Below are 24712 nucleotides of genomic sequence, written 5' to 3'. Positions count from 1 at the left end.
ACTTGATAAAACATCGTCTCTTCAGACCGTGATGCATGGACAAAAACACAATACACAGTACACACAATCACATTAAAAATCAAAATAAATATATATAACTGTTCATCTGTCTCACAGCCTGTGGGAAGACACTACTTCCCAGTGCAACAGTCCTGATTTTAATGCTTCTCTATTTTCTTGATGGTAGTGGGTTGAAGATACTGTGTGCTGGATGGAAAGAGTCTTTTATATTTTCTTGAACCCTTTTTGAGAACACTTACAGTTAATGTTGTTTATAAATGAAAGCAAGACTCCAGTGATCCTCTAGTTTAGGCTGTTTTAATGATTTGGTGCATAGACTTCTGGTCTGGTGCTTTGCAGTCACCATATCACCTAATGATGAGCCAGATAAGACTCTCTCAATTGTATCCCTGTAAAAGGTTGTCAAGATGGGGGCCAGTAGCCTTGCCCTCCTCAGTCTCCTTGGGAAATGTGCCTTCCTGACTAATGAGGACATGTTGTGAGCCTAGGATAGTTTGTCCCTTATATGCAAACCAAGAAACGGTGCGCTCTTCACACTTTCCATGATGTGCAGTGGAGGATGCTCGACCTTTGCCCTCCTGAAGTCCACACTCGTCTCCTATGTCACAAACAATTCACAACTGGATAAGTTAAAATTAGACTTGAGTGAAATGAACTACTCAGGATATTTAACCCTTTAACAGTGCTCACCTGCTGACCTTGCTTGGAGCTAATCGATCTTCCCTTTGTATTGTAATACTATATATATATTTGGCAGCAAGATAAGCTGTTTGTAGACAGCTGCTGCCATTGGTTGCAATTGCATTGCAGTCACCATACTCACAACAGCACATCATACACCGCGAGGGTGCGTTAGTTGAATTGAGAACGAGCAGGGAGCAGATGCCATGCTGTGGGCTCTCTCTCTCCCTACCCTGTTTATCATGTTTGGTTCAGTAAAGTCTTTTATTTGGTTTACCTCACCTGCCGATTCGATTCATTATTAAGTACACAATAACAAACACTTGATCTGTATGCAGAAGAACCTTTCACACTGTACTAGGTACCTTGTGGCAAATAAACTTAAACTTAATTTTACAGCTTAGAAATTTAGGGTCTCACCTGCCATAATAGAGTCCAATTGTTCATTAATAAATCCGGACCTAATGCTGCCAAGTGCTTTCACTATAATTTCTGCTTCCCAAAGTTCAGTCTGTGCTTCTTCCAGACATCTGTAAAAATATTTTGGAATTTGAAACCTGACAAATAGGTGAAAATGAATTCTAAATTACAACCTAATGCCACAAAGCAACATTTTGCAATCAATTGAACAATTAGTTTTGTAGGTAAAAGAAATTGGGCAAACCACAATAATGTTACACTAGTATTTTGCAACTACTTGTAAGTTTTGCAGGCCTTTGAAGCAAATTGCCATGTCTCTGATCACTATTCACTTTCTTCCCTCCCTAACTTCTCAACAGAAATGGTGTACGGGATGATTTGAAACCCTAAATTTCTATCTCTCTCTCCAACCTGTAACCTTCTGACCATTAAAATGTTTACTCTTCCAAGAACAAATGTTCATGAGGTTCATATACAAAGATCATGGGCCTACAACATCATCTGTGATTGAACACCGGATTAAAATAAAACAACATGAAGGCTGGGGTACAGTGTGAGAATAGGTGCAGCCCGTCTGATGCAGCATGTCCTATTCCATTCCTCATTGTAGCAGGCTTGACTCCCCCTCCCTGATAGTAAGGAGAGGGTGAAGGGTGTGCCAGGCCATTAGGTTATAGATGTTGTGGTGCATGTTTCTGCTGTTGGCCCACAGTACTTCATTGATACTGAATTTTGAGCTGACAGGCCTGTTCTGAGTTTATTCATTTAGCACATTAGTATTGCTGCAGAAACATGATGGAGGGTGTTCTCAGTGAGAAGATTGGATTTGGCCCTAGTTAGATGTATTTGCCTCAAGACTATTTTATGTATTCAAATGTCATTGGATCTTCCTTGGGCTCAGATGTACAAGAAATTCACGCTACAAGGATAACAGTGGGGGAGGATGATCCTGGTCAGATTTGTCCCAAGAAAGAGGTCTTCAGATTTGGGGAATGACATTGAATCTATTTTGAGCTGAAGACTTAAGAAAAGAATAGTTAGGTGTATTAACATTCAGAAATGACCAATCTTAATAGCAAGGCCTTGTTTACCTTGTATTTATCTCAGCAGGACTTGCGAGTGGAAGTGGCAGAGGTTTTGTGCACAGCATCTGGAGGCATCAGATGGGGGTCCTTGGGAATAGCTATTCATGATCAGGAGATTGGCGATGACTGTCATGGAGATGGGTGAATGATTTAAATATGTTAAATCACTGTTTCTTCAGCCACATACATAGACACCCTAATATCCAATGCTGTGTAAAGCACAGTGGACATTTACTCAATGGGCTGAGGCCATATTATTGTTATTTCACTTATCATTCCACCATCTTTCTGCTTCCATGAGGACTGGAAAGCTGACCTTGCTGGGACTCAACACCCTTCTCTGTAATTGGATCCTGAACTTCCTAACAGAAAGACCACAGTTTGTCCGGGTTGGTAGTAGAATAGTAAACACCATCACACTAAGCACTGGTGCACCTCAGGGCTATGTACTCAGCTCGCTCCTGTTAACGCTACTGACCCACGAATGCATCGCCAGATCCACCTCCAACAATGTCATCAAGTTTGCAAATGACACCACAATAGTTGGTCTCATCACCAACAATGATGAGTCGCACTACAGAAAAGAAGTGGAAAAACTCGTTAAATGGTGCGAGAGTAATAACCTGAGTCTCAATGTGGACAAGACAAAGGAGATGATTGTGGACTTCAAGAGGACCATGATGGCCACCCTTCACTATACATCAAAAACTCTGCAGTGAAGAGTGGAGAGCACCAGGTTTCTTGGAGTTCACTTAACTGATGGACATTCAACATCTCCTCACTTGTCAGGAAGGTGCAACAGTGACCACTCCTCCTGAGAAGACTGAAGCGGGCAAGGCTACCAGCAACCATTATGTCAACCTTCTATTGGACCTCTATTGAGAGCACCCTGACTGCATCACAGTGTAGTACGGGTGCTGCAGAGAAATGGATCAGACGTCAGTCCAGAGGATCATAAGAGTGGCAGAGAGGATCACTGGAATTTCTTCCCCCCCCCTCCCCATTGACATGATCTACTGGGATTATTGTCTGAAGAGGATGCACAAAATCATTGCTGTGTGCTGGGAACGCACCCTGCACACAGCATCTTTCACCTGATCCCGTTAGGGAAGATATACAAGAGTAACAGAGCCATCACCACCAGACTAACAAAATAGCTTCTTCCCATAGGCAGTGAGAATGCTGAACAACCAAAGGTACTGCTCTCACTAACCATTCGAGACACTCAATTTGTACAAAACAATATTTATTTATTTATTCTTATAGATAAAATACTTGGCCTGTATATGTATTATTTGTCTGTATGTGTGTTACATTTGGTCGTGTGTCCGCAAGTTTTTAACCGATGCCAGAGAACGCTGTTTTGTTCGGTTGTACTTGTACAATCAGATGACAATAAACTTGATGACTTGATTTGTGGCAACACCCCGCAATAGTTTCAGTATCAATGTGTTAGAGATGGGTTGCCTCAAATTTAACTACGTCTTGTACCTTGACTGCTATTGCAAGGTTAAATGTAGGTGTTGAATCTCTTTAATGGTTGCATCAGCATTAATTGCAGTGCAATTTGAAAAGCCACTATTGATGGCATTTGTAAAACATTAAAATCTGTAGACACCATGGTTGAAGTAAAAACGCACACTGCTGGAGAAACTTAGTTGGTCAAACAGTGTCTTTTATATAGTAAAGGTAAAAACTACATAACTGATGTTTCGGCCTTGAGCCCTTCATCAAAGTGTAGAAAAATGTCAGTAGGCATCTGAACAAAAGAATAGGGGGGAGGGGTGGTCACAAAGGCAGGAGATTATTGGTGGGGAAGGGAGGGAGGGGTCAGCAGTGATTAAGGGGTGGAGGGATGGCTCGGTGTATAGAGAGGGAAAGGGGAGGAGAGCTGGAAGAGAATGGGGAAGGGGGTGGTGGGAGAGAGGAGAGCAGGTTAGCAGAAACAGAAAAAGTCGATGCTAATGCCATCTGGCTGGAGAGTGCCCAGACGGAAAATCAGGTGTTGTTCCTTCAATTTATGGGTGGTCTTGGTGAGACAGTACATAAAGCCATGGACAGACATGCAAGCACGAGAGTGTGACACAGAACTGAAATGATTGGCTACTGGGAAGTCTCTGTCACTGCAGATGGAGTGAAGGTGCACAGCTAAGCAATCTCCCAATTTGTTCCCAGTCTCTCCATTGTAGAGAAGGCCACAAAGGGAGCACTGGATGCTGTAAATCCATCCTGCGGATACACAAGTGAAATGTCGCTTCACTTGAAAGGCCCATTTGAGGCCCTGGACTGTGGTGAGGGTGGAGGTGTGGGCATGTACGGCACCTCCTGCGGTCACAGAGAAAATGCTGGGGGTGGAGGAAGTTGGTAGGGAGGGATGAATACATGAGGAGTCACAGAAGGAGCGGCCCCTATGGAAGGTAGAGAAATGAAGGAGATGTGGGTGAGGGCTGAGTTGATGATGGTGGAGGGAAAGCCACGTTTGTGGAAGAAGGCAGGCATTTTGGAAGATCTGGACTGGAAGAACTCATCTTGGGAACAGATGCAGCAGAGATGGAAAAATTGAGAGAAGGGGATAGAATCCTTGAAGGGGACAGGGTTGAGGAAGTATAGTCAAGGTAGTTGAGAGAGTTAGTGGGTTTGTAATATATGTCAGTGGAAAGCCTGTATCCTGAGATGGAGACAGAGAGATCCAGGAAGGGGTGAGTATTGTCGGAGATGGACTAGGTGAGTTTGAGATTGGGTTGGCTGCGAAGTGAATAAAGTTGACGAGCTCATCATGGGTGCATAAGGCAGTCCCGATGTAGTCATCAATATACTGGAAGAAGAGTTGAAGGGCCTTGCTTGTGTAGGTTTACAGCATGGATTTCTCCACAAATCCCACAACCTGCCAGGTGTGCCTGGGATCCATGCGGGTACCCATGGCTACTGCTTTAATTTGGAGAAAGTGGGATGAGTTGAAGGAGAAGTTATTGAGGGTGAGGACAAGTTCTGCCAGGCAGAGGAGGGTGGTGGTAGAAGGTGACTGATCGGGTCTCTGATCCAGAAAGAAGCAAAGTGCTTTCAGACCTTCTGTGTGGGGGATAAAGGTATAAAGGGATTGGACATCCATTGTGAAGATGAAGTGGTCCAGTTCATGGAATCTGAAGTAATTGAAGAGATGGAGATGAGATATCATGGATGTAGGTGGGGAGCAATTGGACTGGGGAGAAAATATAGAGTCAATGTAAGATGAAACTAGTTTGGTGGGGCAGTAGCAGGCAGAAATAATGGGTCTACTGGATGGCTGGGTTTGTATATGTTGGGTAGAAGGTAGAAACAGGCAGTGTGGGGGTGGGAGAGAAATGGTGGCCATGGGAGGGAGGTGACCAGAGGTGATGAAGTTGGAGATAGTGTTGGAGACAGTGGCTTGATGAGCCATGGTGGGGTCCTATGGGAGGGGTGGGTAGGAGGAAATGTCTGAGATCTGTCATCTGGCCTCAGCAACGTAGAGATCAGTGCGCCAAACCACAACAGCATCACTCTTGTCTGCGGGTTTTTTTGGTGAGGTTGGGATTGCAGCGGTGAGAGTGGAGGCCAGAGCGTTTGGAGGAAGTAAGATTAGAATATGAGAGGGGAGTGGTAAAGTTGAGACGGTTGAATCCTCAGAGATAGTTGGAAAAAGATCCAGAATGGGCAGCTGGCCAGGATGAGGTGGAGGAAGAAGGCTTAAAGTGGGTGAAGGGGTCCTGGGTTGGGGGGTGGAGAATCATGGTCATGGAAGTAGGCCCAGAGATGGAGGTGACTGAAGAAGAGTTCAGCTTCGTGGCGTGTGCAGAACTCATTAAGTTGTGGATGAAGGGGGACGAATGTAAGGCCTCTGTTGAGGACCGAGCACTTTGTCTCAGAGAGGGGAATGTTATGACATTCTGGCCATTCGTGAAACTTGGTTGTGGGGATGCAGGACTGTCAGCTCATTGTTCCGTTGTTTCAGACACATTCGAGCGGGAGGGTGAAAGGTGGAAGAGTGATATTGTTAGTCAGGGAAAATATCACAGCTGTGCTCAGACAGGTCAGAACAGAGGGCTTGTCTACTGAGGCTTTATGGGTGGAACTGACTGATGAGAAAGGTATGACCACACTCAAGGGGTTATATTATAAACCAGCCAATAGTCAGCAAGAATTGGAGGAACAACAGTAGACACCTGCAGGATACATAAAATTGTGATAGTAAGTGATTTTAACTTTCAACATATTAATGGGGACTCCCAAACTTTAAAAGGGATTGATCACTTAGAGTTTGTCAAATGTGCCAAGGAAAGTTTTTGAGGACAGCACAGTTAGCATAGCAGTTAGTACAACAGTGTTACAGGGCCATTGACTGGTGTTTGAATCCAGTGCTGTCTGTAAGGAGTTTGTATGTTCTCTCCATGTCTGTGTGGGTTTCCTCCAGGTGCTCTGTTTTCCTCCCACCCTTCAAAATGTGCCAAGGGTGTGGGTTAATCGGGCAGCACAGACTCATGGGCCGAACAGGTTTGTTACTGTGCTGGATGCCTAAATTTAAATTTTAAAAATCTAATTCAATATATTGAGGCACCAACTAAAGAGAGTGCAATACTGGATCTCCTGTTAGTGAATGAGTCAGGACAAGTATTTGCAGTCGAACACTTTGGGTCAACTGATCATAACATCATTGGCTTCACTATAACTATGAATAAAGATAGGTCTGGTTCTTGGGTTGAGATTCTGAATTGGAGAAAGACCTATTTTGAGGGAATGAGAAAGGATCTAGAAAGTGTGGATTGGGGCTGGTTGTTTTCTGGCAATGAGTTAAGGGGAGGGCATTGAGGCACGCGGAGGAGCACAGAGTTCACTGAAGGTGGATTCCCATGTAGACAGGGTAGTTAAGAAGGCATATGGTATGCTGGCCTTCATAAATCAGAGTATAGAGTATAGGAGCTGGGAGGTGATGCTACAGCTGTTTAAGGCATTGGTGAGGCCAGGTTTGGAGTACTGAGCTCAGTTCTGGTCTCCAAATTATAGAAAGGATATAGATACGGTGGAGAGGGTGCAGAGAAGCTTTTCAAGGATGTTGCCTGGCTTACAGCATCTGGATTACAGGGAGAGATTAAGGAGACTGGGACTTTATTCATTGGAACATATATGACTGAGAGGGGACTTGATAGAGATATTTAAAATTATGAAAGAAATAGATAGACTAGACATAAACAGACTCTTTCCCCTGAGGGAAGGGGAGGTTGGAACAAGAAGCCATGAGTTAAGGGTAAGGGGGCAACACTTTAGGAAAAATATTAGAGGTGGCTCTTTCACTCAGCGAGTGGTGGCAGAATGGAATGAACTTCTGAATGAAATAGTTGCGGTAGGGTCCCTTCTGTCATTTAAGAGAAAGTTGGATGTATACCTGGAGGTGATGGAGGGTTTGAGCTAGTGGAGCTGTTCTAGTGAACTGGTGCGGACTCGAAAGGCCGACATGGCCTGTTTCCGCTCCGTAAATGGTCATATGTGCTTAGTAAGTGGAATGTCTTCAAAGGTGAAATTTTGAGCGTACAGTGTTTCAATATTTGAGTAAGGATTAAAGCCAACAAACCTTGTTTTTTGAGAGATATTGGGGATCTGGTTAAGAAGAAGAGAGGTGTATAGCAAGTATAGGCAACAGAGCAAATAGGTAAATGAGAAGTATAAAAAATGCAAGAAAAATTTAGTAAGGAAATCAGGTAAGCTAAACAAAGACATGAGGTTTCTTTGGCAGACTAGGTAAAGAAAATACTCAGGCCTTCTATGGGTATAGTAAGAGCAAAAGGACAGTAAGGGACAAAAGTGGTCCTCTTGAAGATCAGAGTGGATCCAGAATAGATGGTGGAGATCTCAAGAGTTTTTTTTTTGCATCTCTACTCTGGAAACTGGCACAATGCCTAGGGAAGTAGGGTAAATAAGCAGTGAGGTCATGGAAACTACAGATGAAAGAGGTGGAGTGCTTGCTATCTTAAAGCAAATAAGGATGGATAAATAAAGGTATTCCTTTGGACTTTGAGGGAGGCTAGATCAGAAATTGAAGCAGCCCTGGCAGATACATTTAAAATTTCCTTTGCTATGGGTGAGGTGCTGGAGAATTGGAGGGTAGCTCATATTGTTCTGTTGTTTAAAAAAAGACTCCAAGAATAAGGATGTACAAGTATTTCGATAGTCAGGGGGCTGATTAGGGATAGTCAACTCAGCATTGTGCATGCTAGGTCATTTTTAACCAATTTTATAGTTTTTCGAGGAGGTTGATGAAGAAAATCAATGTGGATATTTTCTACGTGGACTTTAGTAAGGCTTTTGATCTGGTCCCACATGGTAGGTGTTTGTTATTGCACCAAATAAGCAGACTACACAAGTGGTAACTTTAGTCATCACTTCACTGTTAAACTCAAACAACACTATCTACAATAGGAGCTTTGTGTAATGGCGTCTGGTATCAGCCAAGCTCCGCTCTCAACAGCTGCGCCTCGTGGGGACACGCGTATGTGCAGAAGCGCTGTGGCAAGTACAGTGGCTGCAATGCAATTGCAGCGGGTGCAGAGCAGCTGATGGGAGCGACATCCCCTTTATTGAGCAACCCCCCCCCCGACATACCACAATCCACGTTGTTGCTGCCATCACAATAGTTACAGTTCAGCAATGAACAGCCAGACCAGTTTAGTCCCGATATTTTGAGTTGGGCTTACAAATGCGCCCAGTGCATGTTACGTAGTGGCTACTGGTGCAAGTGGATGCTTGGGGTGCTTCAGCCTGAGAGGATGCACCATACGTAGTCTCAGGGGTGCGGCCATTTATTTCATGGGTTGTTCCTGAGAGTCCTCCACCTACCCCAGGTTCTCATACCAGATCCTCCGATATAGTCTCATCAGGAATGGTTTGGGATGGGCGTGACTCCCTTACAAAGTAGGATATGTTGATGGTTTCTCCGATGCACCCTTCATTCTGATTTTACCAGGTATGACCTAAGCTCTTGGCAGCTCCTTTTGACTATGCCCCTGTGGTCGAAACCATGTGGAGTCTGCATCCTTATGACTTGCCCTTCTGGTAATGGTTTGAGCGGTCGGCTGTTTCTGTCATAGCACCTTTTCTGTGTTGGTCTCCTGTTTAGTAGCTGGGACTTTATTTCTTGTCCAGGAGCCTCCTTACCACCGGCAGGGTCATCAGCATCTGCCTGGACATGAGTCTTTTCACCGGAGAGCCTAATGTGGCATTGCGAGGGACGTTCCTTAGGTTCAGCAGGTTGAGGAACACATCCGTCTTCTCCCTGTGAGACTTCTCCATGAGCTGTTTCATGCTCCTCATGGCTCTTTCAGCCAAACCGTTTGACTGTGGGTACTCCGGGCTGCTGGTGATGTGGTTGAAATCCCATGTCCGATAGTAGAGTGTAGGGGGCCCTATGCACTGAAAAGTGCCTCTTCAACTTAGTAATGATTGCCGAAGGGCTCACGTCACATAAAAGGTCTATCTGAAACCATCCAGAGAATTAATCGATAAGTACAAATACTGCTGACTGTGCCAATTCGTAGATGTCTGTTGCCATGGTTGACCGGGGGAGGTCTGGCACCAGGTGGAGCTGCAGCGACTCTTTCTGCTGGTGTGGCCTGGTGCTGTTTTAAACTTGTACTTCCTGGCCTATGTCTTCGGTCGTACCTGTCCAAAAACCTATTTCCCTAGCCCTGCATTTAGTTGCTTCTGCCCCCGGGCATCCTCTGTGCAGGATTGCTGACATCGAGGTTTTGCAGTGAACTTGAAACTACTGCTCTCAGGCCTTTAATTATGATTCCATCACCGATGAGTCATTTGTCCCGGAATGGGAAGTAGGGTTGGACTTCAAGTGGTAGACTGCACTGCTTGTCTGGCCAGCCGCCCTTGATAAAAGTGCCCAGGGCCCTCGAAGTTGCATCTTCAGCCGTGTGCTGTCTCAGTTCATCCAACCGGGAGGAGGATATCTGCATTAAAAAGTATCATCATATCAAAAGTGTTCTCTTCTTCAGCTTGCTGGATTGTGCATTTTCTGGGAGCATGGGATAGCGAGTTGGCTTAAGTGCATTTCTTTTCTGCACTTGTAAACTAAAGTCAGGTGGTATTTCTGAAGCCTGAGCATCATTCTCTGTAATCGTGCAAGGTCTGCGTAAATTGGATTCTTCAGAATTGTGACCAGAGGTAAGTGGTCAATCTCTATGGTCACTGGCCTACCGTAGATGTAGTCGTTGAATTTTGAACTGGTGAAAATTACGGCCAACAACTCCTAATCTATTTGGACATGCCTGGTTTCGATTCAGTGAGTGATCTGGATGAATAGGCTACTAGTTTTCTGTCTTGCAGGCATACTGCACCCAGACCATACCGTGATGCATCACAGGTTAGCATGATTTGTCTTCGTAAGTTGTAGTTCAATAGATCAGGTGGCCATGACATATGCCTTTTTAATGCACAGAATGTGTTTTGTGCTGCTCGTACCAGGACCACTCCATGTCATTGTGTGTCAGCTGCCTCAGTGGAGCAATAAGATCACTGGAGTTCAGGATGAACTTGCCCAGGTAGTTGACCATGCCTAGGAAACATTATAATGTCACATCTGTCAGAACTGGTATTTCACTGATTGCTCTAGTCTTTGAAGGGTCCACTTCCAGGCCTTCTCCTGTGAAAACATGGCCTACATAACCAACCTGGTTCAGCCGAAATCTGAACTTCTGAGGGATGAGCTTAAGGTTTTCCTTCCAGGCTCTGTCGAGTATCTTTTTAAAATTTGTGTCATGTTCTTCCAAGTCCATGGAGGACACCCACATGGTGGGCTCGGAGACTGGGGTAATCATACCCAGGTCCTGCATCCTGTCCAGCTCGGCCTTAACCCTTTCCTTCATTGCTACGTAAATGACATGTCGGACAGACCATGGGCCTCACTTCTGGATTGAGCCACATGGAGTATGTCTCTGGCAGTTTTCCCATTTCTTCTGTAAAAAAGGTCACTGTACTCAGAAAAGATTCTGTGTGTCAAATCATCTTCAGCCATGCTTGTGCTCAAGGTCAGCAAAGGCATGATGTCTTCTTGAACTACGAATAAAGTTAGTATGTGCAGCTGTCTTTGTACATAGCACCGCAGTCGCACTGTGGCATCAGTTTGGATTCTGCTGTTCTTGTTTGCCAGCAGGCTTGTGGTCTTGGTGCATGGTGTGACCTATTCTGACCACCTCAGTTGGTTAAACGTTCTTTGTGACATGATGTTGCATTTGGCCCCAGAGTCAACTTTCGCGTCTGTTGCTTTACCATTAATCTCCATTGTTACAAATGTTTCCTTGTTGCTTCTGATTCTTGCTGGGTCTCCTGCCGTCTGCACAGTCAATCCATCAATGTAATACTCATCATCCGAGTTGGTTTGTCCTTACTCAGGTTCCAACTGGTTAATCATTCTTCTGTATGTGGGTCTCGGGGTGAATTGCTGCCTGGCTCTGCAGCATCTGCTAAGATGGTTCCATCTCTGGCAGGCTCTGTAGTGTTGGCTGATTGCCGGCCACATCTCTCATCTTCCCAAGTGGCTGCTGCCACAATTACCACACTCCATCCTAGATGAGATTGTAGTAGGGCTTGTTTGGCTTAGTCATCTTCTGCCTTCCGGCCCCTTGTTTGTTTGCAGGTCCTGCCTGGACTGCGTCTATGCTCGCACCTTACTGTTGTGGAGGGGCTAGTGTTCTGCTGTTCTCTTCCATGGCTTCATAGGCCAGACATGTGGAGATGGCCTTTGCGAGTGTTAGTTCATTGTTACGCAGCAGTGCCTTTCTCATGACTTCATTGCAGATGCCACAAACTATCCTGTCTTTAATCAACTTTTTAATGAGTGCTCCAAAGTCACAGGTCTTTGCCCTGATTTTTAGGTCGCTGACGTACAAGCGAATCACTTGCCAGACCTCTGGTTTCTGGTATTACATCTGTGCCTTTCCATCATTAAATTCTTTTGTGCATTGAACATTTTTCAAACTTTTCTTTTTAAGCATTCAGGGTCCACTCTTGACTCAGCAGGGCTGATAACGATATCCCCTTCATGCACCTCATTTGTGTATATGAATGATCTTTCCCTTTTGATGGCTTCAGGGCTACCAAATTTAGTAAAATGTATGCTCTGACTTGGGCAGACTTATCACTATGTGCTGCTGTGATGATAATGTCGTATTCTTGTTAGAATATGCACCAATTCTTGGCCAAATTGCCCTCAAACACAACTGAGTTGGGCCTTCTGAATCCGTCTGCCATTATGGTGCAGTTACAAATGTGTTGCAAGCAGGGCATTGGTTATTCACTTTTCACTTGAAGGCTTCAGGGTTGGGATGCACGTGATTCCACTTCTGACACTGTGTTTGTTATTGCAATAAATAAGCAGACAACACAAGTGATAACCTTAGTCAACACTTTACTGTTAAAATCAAACAACACTATCTACAATGGGAGCTTCCTGTAATGGCGCCTGGTATCAGCCAAGCTCCATTTTCAACTGCCTCATCTCGCAGGGATTCTCGCATGTGCAGTAGCGCTGTGCCAAGTACGGTGGCTGCAATGCAATTGCAGTGGGTGCAGAGCAGCTAATGGGAGCAGTTGTCTACAGTAGGTTAGTCAGGAAGGTTCAGTCGCTCGATATTCATGTATTCAACCTTGGCTTTATGGGTGAAGACAGAGAATGGTTGTGGATCTTTCCTCTCAGATTGGAGTATTGGTCACCTAATGACAGGAAAGATATCAATAAATTGAAAGAGTACAGAGAAGATTTACTAGGAATTTGCTAGATTTTGATGAAATGAGTTATAGAGAAATGTTAAACAGGTTCGGACCTTATTCTCTGGAGTGTAGAAGAATATGGAGAGATTTGAAAGAGGGATACAAAATTATGAGGGGTATAGATAGAGTATAAAGCAGGTAGGCTTTTTCCTCTGTGTTAGGTGAAAATCAAATTAGAAGACATAGGATAACAGTGAATGGGGAGAAGTTTAGTGGAATATTGGGGGAAAATATCTCTGCACAGAGAGTGGTGAGAGTGTTGAACAAGCTGTCAGCTGAAGTGAATGTGGGCTTGATTTTAATATTTTAAAACAATTTTGACAGATAGATGGATGGTAGGGGTATGGAAGGATATGGACTGAGTGCAGGCCAGTAGGATTCGGAAGAATAATTGTACAGAACAGACAAGAAGGACTAAGGGGCTGTTTGTGCAGTAATGTTCTATGGTTCTTCATCTGTGAGCAAATCACCATGCTGTTTCATTCAGTTATTACCTTACAACACCAGCAGAGGTCTCATTATCACTACCCTAGTTGAAATATTTGACTGTTACAATATCTGGAGAAAATAAAAGTCTTCATGAGGACTGACAGACAAAATGAGGGAATCATCTATTTTATCCAAACCTGTTTCTCCGTACCTGTTAAACTCTGTAGGATTTCCTCTTACTACTTGTCTGGAGTCAACCACATTGTCTTGGACTCTTTTCAAAGTTTCTTTGGCTGTCATTGCCTTCCTTTCACTCTCTTTTAAAAGGCAATCAATAAATTGCTGTGCCTCAGGAACTCGACTATAAACAGAATGAAACTGGCCAGAAATAGACAGTAAGCACTGGTTATATAAAGAATACAACATTTATATTTGAGAAAAGAACAAAATCAAAATTTCTTCTAATAGTTGGACAATGAAAATTTCTGCACACTTTTGGGTGTATTTTATGGATTTTGGCCTGCTGATCACAAAAATCACCTTAAAAATTTCCTATCATGGACCATGTTTTACATATATCCTATTTTTGTGATTTCCTGTCATATTTTATGTCTATGTTAAGCAGACAAATCCATGAAGTGCAACGTGTCATTGAAAAAATGATTTTCTGCCTTTGCACTTGGACGTCTTCCCTGCTTATCTTGGTGCAGTCAGTGAGAGACATGGTGAAAGACTTCATCAGGGCAAATGGAATCCATCAATGCTGGCCGATTATTGTTGAACACTGATACGAGAAGCATCAGATGCTGAGTACAAATGAAAATCAGCGGCAAAACATTTTTAGGTCAATTGAACTAATGGTATGTGACCACATCATTCTGCGATTAAACATGATAAATTTAATTAAAAGTTGATTAAATGTTTCTCCAACTTCCTACATGATACAGCAAATCTGAATTTATCCTTATGTTATCTTAAAATTGTCTATATAATCTCGAATTTTTTTTCAGTAAGCAAACCTTGAGATAAAAAATATTGTCCAGTGGCATCAGTTTTGTTCAGTTTCAAGGTGGGATGTTCATCATATTAGAAGATTGTTTTGCTGATGTTCCCAATTCAAATTCCAGCCTGAATAAGGATAACTTGTACTTCCTCTTGGTTTGCTTTAAATAACGATGTTTTCTATGTCAGTAATTTTTAGTGGACAGCTGTGACTGTAAACTACTGAACCAGTATAAATATCAAACTGACCATTTTGCTCAGTGAATAAATGATCAGCAAATGTTGAAAAGGAAATGTTGGACGAACGTTTCAATTTTAAAGCATTGCAATAATTCACTTTACCATTAAAGATGGCATTCATGTAAAATAGATTTACTTTGATTTCATGCCTATATAAGCAGAAAGGTGAGAGACTGTAAATGCTGGAATCTCGAGCAAAAAAAAATACCACCTCCCGGAGGAACTCGGTGGTAGAGCAGCATCAGTGGGAGTAAAAGAATGATTGACATTTCAGGTTGGAACCCTTTATGAAAACCAAAAGGTAAAAGGTACACAGATATCAACCTGGAGAAGTAAGTAGGAATAAAAACTTTGGAGGGATATAAACATGGTCAATATTAAAAAAAAGATTTAAAGACTTTAAAAACATTCTAATAGTCGATATGAATATAGGACTGAAAATCTATATAAGTGAATATTATAATAAGAACATGTCTAACAAGTTTATTTTCTATATTGCTTTGTTCAAAACCTTTGTGGTAAACTGGATTTTGACAAAATTGCCCGTCAATTTCTTTTAACACAATCTATCTATAATGCATCAGTGTTCCTTCTCGATGATAAATCAGCTCGCTGGAAGTGATCACAGTGAGAGCATTTCATACTGCTAATTTGATAGATATTAATGCTATATATATTTGGATAGCTCTCTAAATTTTACACATTTTGTGCTGCAAAAAGAAAATCACACTTATGAACATATTAAAGACAAGGTATTCAAAATGCAAAGCAGAAGCAGTTGGCCACTCACCTCATAAACCTGTGAGATTAATTATTCACTTCAGCTCTTCCTTAAACAGATTACTTCCCATTATAAACAGTGACTCTTAGTTCTACCTTCTTCTAAAAGAGGAAGCATCTTCCATGAGGAACTTGCATATCTTATCACCCATATCTTAACAAACTACACTTGATCTTAGCCAAAAGGCCAAGAAGGCCATCTAAACTCCAACAAATACAAATCTAGCCTTTCCGATCTTTCCTTTATACAATCAACTCATATCAGATATAATTTTAGTGTGAGCAGACAAAGAATTGCTGGAAGAACTCATGATGTTAGACAGTTCCATGAGTACAAACCATCAGTAAATGTTAAGTGTCGAGACACATTAGTTCTGTGAGCTGTAGTACCTTCATATACCTTGTACTTGTCTCTGCCTCTCACATTCTCCCCCTCTTTCCCAGAGCACAAAGGTGACAATTTACATGTGTGGACCTTGAAAAAGACAATACCTCAGAAATTCCACTGCCTGGTGTGATAGTACAGGTCTATCACCAATGTACATAGTGTATATAGTTACTGTATCTAGACTGTGCTTACAGCGATTGGCTGAGAGCTAAGCCACTCCTATTGTCTGGGCCTTAAAGGGTTGTGTCCCTAGCCAGGTCGGATCATTCCGGACTGGTCGGCCACCTGTGAAGAGCTCCAGTCTTTTGCTAATAAAAGCCTTGGTTTGGATCAACAAGTCTTTGGTTCTTTCGACGAGCTCTACAATTTTATTAGCAAAAGACCGGAGCTCTTCACAGGTGGCCGACCAGTCCGGAATGATCCGACCTGGCTAGGGACACAACCTTTTAAGGCCCAGACAATAGGAGTGGCTTAGCTCTCAGCCAATCGCTGTAAGCACAGTCTAGATACAGTAACTATATACACTATGTACATTGGTGATAGACCTGTACTATCACACCTGGTTATTATCTAGCTACTAGATTGGAATTCAACTCAACTTTCTAACTCAAAAATGAGTACAGAAACAATCTAATATCTGAGTTAAGACAAAACAGATGATGAAAATTGTAAAATCTGAACTCTTGGTGTATAAAATTCACCATTATAACATTAAATAGCCAAAATGGGATGATTTTAAAAGTCTCACCTTTTCTAATATTCTCTTCAATAGAAGGAGGCTTGTCGCATCACTATGGTCAAGCTGATGTTTGGCCGATATTCTAAAATCACTTTTCAGCTTATTTTTATTTTTCAAAAGCTCAGTAATTTCTTCTTCCTTTTTACTCAGGGACTGTTTCAGCTTCTCCAGTTTGATCCTTGCCTCTGTGATTTCAGTGTGATCGGTGCCTGATGCTTCATTCTCTCTCGTGTATGAATCAGGAAACATTAGGCAATCTTTTTCCAGAAAATTTTCCTTAGAAGCCTGTAATACAGCATAACTCATGACATTAATGGTCATTATGGCAATCAGTTAACATCATTAGAATGCACCAAGCACTCTAAGAATTCTAATTCTCGTTAAGAGATGGAGTATTGATGAGGAAGATGGGTAGGGTGGGTATTGCAATGTTATGCCGAGGGGTGCAGTGGTAACTGCCAATATAGATCAATCCATAATTCACATCATACCACAAGTACATTATCTGGTGTCAGTTCCAAAGCCCTGCCATTTTTCAGTTGATTTACAATGCTTCTCAACAAAGTTGTGACGAATCATTACCAGATTCAATAGTGTCATCCTTTAACTCTAAAGCAAGAGGTGTTGCTGTTTTAATACATAAAAAGTTATCTTTTACATTGTATTCAGTTTTTCAGCAGGGGGAAGAGTATTGGTGGTAAATTGTAAGATTTTTTCAGAGCCTTGGACGTTAATGAATATTGATGCACCTAATGTAGATGGTGAAGTGTTTATGACGGAAACTTTCATGCATTTGAAGATCTATCAAATGTTTTGGTAGGAGGTGACTTTAATTGTTGGTTAGATCCTTTATTGGATAAATCTCCAAAAACTTTGAGGAAAACAAAGATGGCTAAACAATTGTCAATGGTAATGAAGGAGTTGAATTTGGTGGAGATCTGGAGGAGATTAAATCCGACAGAGAAGGATTTTTTTTTTATTCGGCCAGACATGAATCTTATTCTAGAATTTATTTTTATTATCAGCACAGTTACAAGGTAGATTTACTCAAGCGGAGTATAAAAGTAAGATTTTGTCTGATCATTCTTTGCTCTTAATTTTTCATTTCAATCGTTGATTGATGTTTGTTTTCATGTGGGTCAAAGTTCTGAAATTTGCAAATCTAATGTTTCCTACCCACAGTTGGGAAAAAATTCTTTCAGCTGATGGTATAGCATTAATATTTGGAAAGATGATCATTTAATGCACAACAGATACTTCAAATGTTAGCCCAAAAGTGGGCTTGATGAAGGATGGTCCTCTTAAAAAGAGGACCAGAAGTATCAATTTGATGATGCATTCCTTTAATAAGCATTTATTTTCAATAAAAGGTGTCCATTCAGAGCACTGAACAAACATTTCACTTTCACTTTGAGAAAACACCATAACTTGTGCTAAATCCATGTGCTCACTGGACAAAAACACAACCATTTTTGTAAGCTATACCAATAGAGCAGTGAGTTAAACTGCAGAATCTATAATTATAGTGCATGACACAAAAGAGCTAGAGAAACTTAGCAGGTCACCCTGCATCTATAGGTAGTAAAGGATAACCAATGTTTCAGTCTGAGCCCCTTGTTAAGATAGGAACAAAAGGCTGGCAGGAACCTGAATAAAAAGGTGGGGGAAGGAGAAGGTCAAGAGAATCTTGGAGGGAATGGTCTTTGAAGAAAGCTGATAGAGGAGGAGAGGGGAAGATATGTCTGGTGGTGGGATCATGTTGTAGGTGGGAGAAATTGTGGTGGATAATATGTTGGATGAAGGGGCTGGTGGGTGGGAGATGAGGAAAAGGGGAAACCTGTCCTTGTTGCATAATGGGGCAGGGGGGGGCCACAGGATACGGAGGAAATGCAGTTAAATGCTGAGTTGATAGCAGTAGAGAAAAGCCACGAAGAAGGGGGACCTCATCCTGGGAGCAGATGTGATGGAGGTAGAGGATTTGAGAGAAGGGAATAAAATCCTTACAGGGGACAGGGTGCGAAAAAAATATCTGTAGAGAGTTTGTCTCCCAAGATAGTGACAGAGAAATTGAGAAAGGAGAGAGTAATATCAAGTTTTCTCTGCTACATCGAAGACTATATTGGTGCTGTCTCCTGCACCTATAATGAGCTTGTCAATTTTGCTTCTAACTTTCATCCCAACCTCAAATTCATTTGGATCCCAACCCTAAGAAACCGTGAAAGAAAATGTTTCTTTTAGCAATCACATACAAATGTTCCCTATCAAAGAAGCAGAAAGCACAAATTTGTTCAATCAAGGGATAAAGGATTGGAAGGAAAGTGGACAAGAAAGAGGATTAGCCTTTTTACTGAATAGCAGAGAAGACTCAAGCTGACTTCTTTTGTCACTTGTTGCTGAAAACATTTCATCTCCATGAACAGAAAGCATCTTCCATTCACCCTTGCGTCTCATTATTTTTAATCAGCAAAAGTTAATGGAAAGTAATAATAAGTCAAAATTTTTGTAAAAGTGCACAAATTTAATTTACATTTCTATTCCCTGCAGAAACAAAACAGTGTCTTGGTTTAACATTGGCCTCAATACCTAATCTCATATCCAATCTTATTATTTAATTTACTAAAGATATTGTCAGCTGAATTTTATTTCTGCACTGCTTCATTTTATTCTTTATTACAACCCTACCTGTGAAGCACTGAGGTACAATTCCTTCTCTTGTACTCCTTTTGGTAGTCCGATGACAGTTGCCCATTTTTCAATTCCAATATTTTCTGTTTCTCCCAATGTACTCCCAATCTACAGAGGGAAATAAGATTAGATATTGTGGAAGGATTGTGTATAAATTTGTTCTTGAATTTGACAGTGAGATATCTGTAATGCATTTCTTTACCAGTAAATAATGTCTGCAAACTGTATCTGATATCGATAGTTGGGCTTGCTAAAGCAGCAGACAATTAAAAGCTTGTTTTCATTTATTTTAACTAAAGTAAATTAATTTCTAAATCCAACAAATGCTAACCAGTCATTTCCAAAGGCTCAGCAATAGATTTCCCCTTGTTTGACGCCCCACACTCAATTCCTTTAGTTACACCTTTTCTTTTGATTCATATGTGAATTGTTAGCAGACTGTCATAGAATCCAGGCAAAAAGGCGACTTAGATTGCCTGTTTAATACTTGTAATTGTTGACCATGTACTGATAAAACCCAACCACTAACCAATGGCTCTGCTCAGGGAGGAAGAAGAATTATAGATTCTTTCTTTTCTGCCTAATTTAAGAAGCAAACCAAAATTACTTCCTGCCTATGCACAAGTATTGCACTACATTGCATAGCTATCCACAACAATCCATGAACAGCAGAAATTCAATGAACTAGCTTGCACAATGCACACGGATACTGACATGTCTTGCTCACTGCTGATCTTAGGTTTGGTGCTCCCAATCAATTTATGACTGATGCCGGAAGGCATATCATCACGCAAAGATTGATCATTGCCTGGAACAGTCTTCCTTTCAAGGAAGTAGAAGAATTAAATAGAGGGATCCACTAGTTAGGCAGTGAATATTTGCACAATATACCAGATAATGCAGTTATTGAAAATACAACATTAAAAAAACCAGAAGATGCTGGAACTACTTTGCAACTCAGGAAGTATGTGTGCGAATGAGACAGTTAACATTTCAGTCTGAGTTTTCGTGACCAACTCATATGTCAGGTCATATGTCACGATATCAACTTGAACCATTAACTTTTCTTTTCTCTCTACCGAGGCTGTTTGATCTGTTGAACCTTTTAGGATTTTATTGATCATCTACATTTTCCTTTGTGGTTTCCACAAGGTGATAATAATGATAAACTTTCTCTGAATTAAAGCGTACACCTTATTGCATTTAAACTGAACTACAATATCCTTTGACATTGGTTTTAGATTCTGAAATGTATGAATTATGTTGCTTTATAAATACAAGAGCTATCAAATTCCATTAAAAAATCAGAGTTGGTACCACAGGTAGATAGGATTAGAAAGAGAGCTTTTGCCATATTGGTCTTCATCAACCAAAGTACTGGGTGCAGGAGTTGGGATGTTATGGTAAAGCATATAAGACATTGGTGAGGCTGCATTTAGAGTATTGTGTGTTGTTTTGGTCACCTAACTACAGGGAAATATATCAGTAAGATTGAAAGAGGGCAGAGAAGATTTACTAGAATGTTTCCGGGACTTCAGGAACTGAGTTACAAGGAAAGGTTAAACACGTTAGGACTTTATTCCCTGCAGGGTAGAAGAATGAGGTAAGATATGATGGATGTAGACAAAATTATGTGGGGTACAGACAGACTAAATATAAGTCAGCTTATTTCAATGAGGTGAAGTGAGATACAAACCAGAAGACATTGGTTAAGGGTAAAACGAGAAAGGTTTAGGGGGAACATTAGGGGGTACTTCTTCACACAAGAGAGGTGGGGATGTGGAATGAGCAGCCAGTTAAATTGCATGCCCAATTTTAACATTTAAGAAAAATTTGGACAGGTATTTGGAGAGGTATGGAGGGCTATGGACTGTGTGTAGGTAAGCGGAACTAAGGCAGAATAATAGGGCAGCACAGACTAGAAAAGGGAAGGGGGTTGTTTTCTGTGCTGTAATGTTCTATGGTTCTATAAATAATGAGGTGAAGAGGATGATGAATGGATTGAATCAAGTAAAATTAAATACCTTAAAGTTTGGCTTCTGTTCTTGAACCTCCTGTGAATAGTTCTCTTGCCTCTCAAAATCTGGATGATCAGATACTTTGATTTCAGAATTTGCTTGCAGACAATGTTTTTCTTGTTTCTCAGCAATGGGGACTTCTTGCTGTGGTTTTAGTATTTCCTGTTCTCCTTTTAACTTCAATCCAGTTTTCTGAAGTTCTTTGAGGGCTAGGATATAATTTTGTAAATGTAAGTCCAGCATCATTTATTTAAAAAGCAATGTAACTACTTACAGATCCATATTGTAAGACCCTGAGGATACAGTCCGAATTTCACTGCTGAGATCCCGATTTTCGGCTCCAGCTTGCTCATAGCTCATTTCAAAATGTTCATAGTACTCGGTACATGGTAAGTGAATTTGCCAAACATGGTCACTCCAACTTTAACTTTATTAGGTCTGATATTGGAAATGTAAGGGAATATTAAACTTCTTTTTGAAAAGTGATGCACAGCAAAACCTGCCCACAAATGCCTTATTACTCTATTTACATCTTCAGCTTCCTCATGCCATCCATTCCTTCACACTGCCCGCTCTCACACTGCCACACTTCCTCACGCCACTCCCCCACTGCTCTCTCACACCACCCACTCCCTCATGCTGTCCCACTTGCCCACACCCGCTCCTTCATGACATCCGTTCCCTCACACTGCCAGCTCCCTCACGTTGCCTGCTCACTCATTCCACCCCATTCCCTCAGGCCGCTCCCTACTGTTCCCTCTCACGTTGCCTGCTCCTGACAGAAAAGTCAGGCAGCGGGGGAGGGGGGCGTTGTCAGGCAGCGGAGCGGGGGGCTGTCAGGCAACAGGGTGGGGAGCTGTCAGACAGCAGGGGCGGGGGGAGTTGTCAGGCAGTGGTGCAGGGGGCTGTCAGGCAGCAGGGCGGGGAGCTGTCAGGCAGCAGGATGGGAGGCTATGAGGCAGTGGGATGGGGCTCGTGGGCAGTGGGGTGGGGTTGTCAGACAGCGGGGTGGGGGGCTGTCAGGCAGTGGGGTGGAATCATCAGGCAGTGGGCCAGGGACTGTCAAGCAGTAGGACGGGGCTGTCAGGCAGCGGCGCTGGAGGGCTGTCAGGCAGCAGGACGGGGAGGGGGTGGGCTGTCGCAGGGTGGCCGCTGTTGTGCTACACATTCTGTCCCCCCTTTTGCCCTGAGAAGCCAGTGCACTACTGTGGGCTATGTACAATCCGCCTTTTCTATCCTCTGGATAAAAGGTAAGTTTCCCTTTTTAAAAAAAATCTTGATCAGGTAATAACGCGGCTTTTATGCATAAGAACCCTTGTTGAAATCCAGGCGTTCAAACCAGCAACTTCCAACCTTTCATGTTTATTTATTGTAAGAGTTCTTGTGATATTGACATATTCTTTTTGAAGCCAATAATATGCTTATTTGGAGAAGTTATTTGGGGAGATTGTGTGATAGTTTTGAAAGTAAGAAAACCAACATGGGTGCTTAAAACCTCCACCGATTTCAGTCACAAAAGATGCAAGTGAATCTTCAGTAGATGAACAGAGAGAGTCAAAGATGTGCATGATACAGGTATAGTCTGTTAAGTACAGGACTTGAAAATAAGGGTCTTGGAAAAAATTGTAGAGTCATTATTTATATTCACGATTAATAGTCAAAATCATTTCATCAAACTATTAGTTTTGGAGATGTATTAAAAAGGGATTGTTTAGCTATTTTCAATCATAATTAATTGTAGATGAAAAAAGAACCAAAGGACATTAATAGCCATAGCAGGCTTTACAATTTATATGTCCTAACATAATTAATGGCTAAAAAATTCTTGTAGCTCTTCAATAATTACTCTTGCTAATGACTAGGAACCAGAAGTAAGTACATGCCAGTTATAATTAATCCCAAATCTGTGCAAAGATTTTCTTCCATTGAAATAAAACTGCAATAGCTGCGGTAATTGTTAACAAATGCAACTGTAATCAAGTCACATTACTTCAATTTGCCATTTTATATATTTGATTCTATTTTGAAAATATACCTTTTTGATACAAATTTAAACCATGGTTAGTGCAACACAATTACAGTGCCAGGGATCCTGGTTCAAATCTGGCACTGTCTGTAAGGATTTGTACCTTCTCCCTGTGTCTGTGTGGGTTTTCCCCGAGTAATCTGATTTTCTCACACATTTCAAAGGGTTAGCAGTTTAATAGGTCACATTGGCATATTTGAGGCGTCATCGGCTCATGGCCTGAAAAGGCCTATTACCGTGTTGTATTTCCAATTTTCTTTTGAGAATAGGGTTGTTCATTATACAAAAACAAAATCATCGTGTCTTGTTTTCTAATGCCATCAATACTTGCTTGAAGTTGGATGAACATGAAGCAGATCCATCTTCTGAGAAAATTCTTCTAAAATGTTAGTCTATAAAACAAAATATTTGCCAGATACTTTAAACTGGAATAATGCACACTACAGTAATATCAAGGTAATTACTCTTCATATTATTACTTCAATCAGAAATTTGAGAAATGCAAAGCTAAATGATAAAACAAATAATAATTTGGTTCATTGTTAGGCATTGTGAAGTTAGATTGAAAAATCTCTAAAACTATTAATGTTTTTATGATGTGCTTAATATGAATGCAATAATTAACAAAACAATAAGTCACCTAAAGCAAGATTAGCAACATGTTTGTAAGGAGTAATAGAACTTCAGCGATTTAAAATTTTTATCTGTGTTTGTAATAACGTTTCACTCTCTTCCCTAGAACTTTGAACCCAATAGAGCAACACCAATTTTGATAAAGTTCCTAACTCTCAGGCTGAGAAATCTGCCCATTACATCAATGCAGGTTAACTGAGCAAGTGCAATGGTCCCATTAAGATTAAGGGACAAGTCAGATGCTGGGAGAGAGATAAGTAGGTCATTCAGTCAACTTAAATTGTTTAATTACTTTAACAAATGTATTTTTAAATTTTGTTTTTATTTTTTTAATATATATCTCCTGGGGTGGATGTCTGAGGTGAAGGGTGGTGGGGGGAGAGGGAGGGGGTTGGGTGGTCGGATATCAATGCGACCTGAGAGATACCAATGACCTAATTTATTAGGGTATGTCTGCAGAAGACCTGAAACAAGAAAGTCTACAGATTCTAGGGTCAACTGCAAGTACTGGAGAAACTCAGTAGGTCATGTAGCATCTGTAGAAAGTAAAGGGAAATCAAGGTTTCCACGCCGTAAACAGTTATATGGTTAACATTTCAGACCTGGTAACATTGGTTACCCTTCTGCAGCAGACCGACTATGCAAAGGAGTTCTCACTTTTGACACTCTCTACTGAGGGCCGAGTTGAAAACAAGAAGAGTGAGTTGGTTTCTTATTCATTCTATGTGATGGTTCAGAAGGTTGAGATTGTCAGGTTGAACTAGCATGTTTTTTGTTGCT

At 41.6% G+C, this 24712-nt stretch overlaps 1 protein-coding gene across 1 annotated transcript; it reads right to left on the bottom strand.

Annotated features, from left to right (window-relative positions):
* LOC138753978 (uncharacterized) lies at positions 1–21626 on the bottom strand. Its single transcript, XM_069917643.1, has 7 exons — positions 21548–21626; positions 21280–21482; positions 19253–19363; positions 16580–16855; positions 13633–13799; positions 1123–1232; positions 1–619 (listed from the first exon to the last, which is right to left on the bottom strand). The coding sequence occupies exons 1-7, from the start codon at positions 21624–21626 to the stop codon at positions 399–401; spliced, it is 1167 nt and encodes a 388-aa protein (XP_069773744.1). The 3' UTR covers positions 1–398.
* Positions 21627–24712: the final 3086 nt, after the last annotated feature.

Source organism: Narcine bancroftii, chromosome 1 (assembly GCF_036971445.1).
Source record: "Narcine bancroftii isolate sNarBan1 chromosome 1, sNarBan1.hap1, whole genome shotgun sequence".
NCBI lineage: Eukaryota > Metazoa > Chordata > Chondrichthyes > Torpediniformes > Narcinidae > Narcine > Narcine bancroftii.
The sequence above is the reverse complement of the archived record's forward strand: the minus strand, read 5'-3'. Positions and strand labels throughout refer to the sequence as shown.